Here is a 2,344-nt window from a genome sequence, read left to right as displayed (position 1 = left end):
ATTTGACCACAGTTCTATTTTGTTCAAGTAGGAAGTCCTTTGCCCTCTCATGTCCTTTTCCTTTGGCCATAAGGTATAGAATTCTCTTTCAGCTCATGTGTTCCCGATCCACGAATCCTTGCGTTCTCTAACCACTCGTGCCTTGGACAGAGAGTTAACCTCAAATGATTTTGAACGTCTTCCAAAATACTGTCAGATCATTTCTGTTCTTTATTTTAGAGATGATTATTATATTTATGGAAGTATTTGAAAGGATTTAGAATGAATTTTATAAAAAGCAGTAAAGTTTAAGTCTAAAGGACGCGTGCATTGAGGCGTGTTTACAACTTTCACCTCAAAGGACATGATTTATTTTCTCTTAGTTCCATTTAGATTAGTCTTGATTCTTAAACTAAATCAATTATAATTTTGGAGAGTGATTCAGTGAAAGGGAAAAAACAGGAGAATCCCCGATAGAATGACCTCTGTCTGGTGTGTGTGACAAAATTCATGTTATGGTCCAGGGCTGCCTGACACAGGTCAATAAAAGAGCACACCAGCGAGTGATGATAGAACACAGATGGGTTCAGGAATAAGAGAATTAGTTCACCATTTGACTTTCTTTTCGTCTGTTTATTGTCTTTTTCATTTCTTTTCTTTTTTTTCCAAAGGGCCCCCTTGTTCCATGGATACCTTCCATCATATTCGGGGGCGGCGCCCTTATAGCCGCGTTCTCGACGTTGCTCTTGCCGGAGACGAAGGGCAAGCCTTTGCCCGATACGATTTCGGATCTCGAGGAAAAAAGGACCAGGAAAGGAAGGTAAACTGAATACTGTTATTGTAGTTTTTTCTCTCTGGCTCCCGAATAAGATCTATGAAGTGAACCCTAAAATCCTACTCTCTCTCTCTCTCTCTCTCCTCTCTCTCTCTCTCTCCTCGTCTCTCTCTCTCTCTCTCTCTCTCTCTCTCTCTGCTTCGACCATTCATATTTGACATGCTGCTGTTGCTATGACTTGAGTTCCCGAACTGGGAACACAGTATGACCGTTTCACTGCATTGCCTCACTATCTAACATGAGCAAAAGGAAATATAGAAATAGAAAATAAATGAATAAATAAATAAAATATTTAATCCAGCAAAAACCATAAATCTTACTAACAACAGCTGAAGTTCTTTTCTTGCACACTTGGATTAAGGATGTTACATCTCTAATGGCGTCATTACAGTTAACAGTTCTATACTAAAAAGTGTTAAAAGACTTTTAAAAATGACTGATTTTCCCAGAGATTAAATATTATGGAAAATATGAATGTGAGTGGAGTTGTGTGGAGTGCTTTAAAAAATTTGGATTTTTCTCTGTTAATCATCATCATTATTATTATTATTATTATTATTATTAATATTATTATTATTATTATTATTATTATTATTGCTGATGTTTTTTACGACTACCTATTTATTATTCATTCTGGAAGCAACCCGAAAGTACTGTAAGAAATTACAATTTTTTGTTTGAGAGAGAGAGAGAGAGAGAGAGAGAGAGAGAGAGAGAGAGAGAGAGAGAGAGGAACGATTACTGATTTTAACGAATCCAATAGTCTGGTTATTATTCGCAGGACTGACCTGGAGGAAGGCGCAGAAGAGTTAAGACAACTAAGCTCATGAAGAGTACGCACAGCAACCATTTGTCGTTATAACTGCTAAAACAGGTGCCATCAACTTCATGTCTTGCAATAAAGCATCTCCTTTCCTTCGGCTTTATCTGATTCCTTCGTATTCCATTGTTGGGCCACGCCAATTACATGGAAGGGAAAAATTTTCCTTGCATTATCCACACCTGTCTCTATTGGTTGCTCAGTGCCCAGAAAGCTACGTCAGACCTCAACACTTCATTCATCTACTCATAGACCCTCTTTGAGAAAAGGAGGGTTCTGGGAGAGGGCCTGCTTATCCAAACTCACCAAGTGTCCATTCTGAAGAGAAGATGAGCTATTTCGAGGTTGTAATTGGGATTTTTTACAAGCACCAAAAAGAGTGAATTATTAGAAACTCCAGCTGATTTGTCCTATCATATCGCGCTCGGCTACCAATCCGGTGGTCCGAAGTTCGAATCCCGGCTCGGCCAACGCGGAATCAGAGGAATGTATTTCTGGTGATAGAAATTCATTCCTCGATATAATGTGGTTCGGATCCCACAATAAGCTGTAGGTCCCGTTGCTAGGTGACCAATTGGTTCCTAGCCACGTTAAAATACCCAATCCTTAGGGCCAGCCCTAGGAGACATGTTAATCAGCTCAGTGGTCTAGTAAAACTAAGATATATTTTTTTTTTGTCCTATCATAGACTGGCACAGATGAGAAACAGT

The 2,344-nt window shown here is 39.0% G+C and overlaps 1 protein-coding gene across 2 annotated transcripts in view; it reads left to right on the top strand.

Moving 5' to 3' along the window:
• The window catches only part of LOC135200259 (organic cation transporter protein-like), a 90,055-nt gene extending 88,307 nt beyond the window's left edge, over window positions 1–1,748 (top strand). For both annotated transcript variants that reach the window (XM_064228733.1, XM_064228732.1), the window contains exons 12-13: window positions 651–799; window positions 1,596–1,748. In XM_064228733.1, coding sequence (XP_064084803.1) covers window positions 651–799; window positions 1,596–1,644 — 198 coding nt within the window. In that variant the 3' untranslated portion in view covers window positions 1,645–1,748. The remainder of the gene's footprint in view (window positions 1–650; window positions 800–1,595) is intronic.
• The last annotated feature ends 596 nt before the right edge of the window (window positions 1,749–2,344 follow it).

This window comes from Macrobrachium nipponense, chromosome 26 (genome assembly GCF_015104395.2).
Source record: "Macrobrachium nipponense isolate FS-2020 chromosome 26, ASM1510439v2, whole genome shotgun sequence".
NCBI classification, from domain to species: Eukaryota; Metazoa; Arthropoda; class Malacostraca; order Decapoda; family Palaemonidae; genus Macrobrachium; species Macrobrachium nipponense.
The sequence above is the reverse complement of the archived record's forward strand: the minus strand, read 5'-3'. Positions and strand labels throughout refer to the sequence as shown.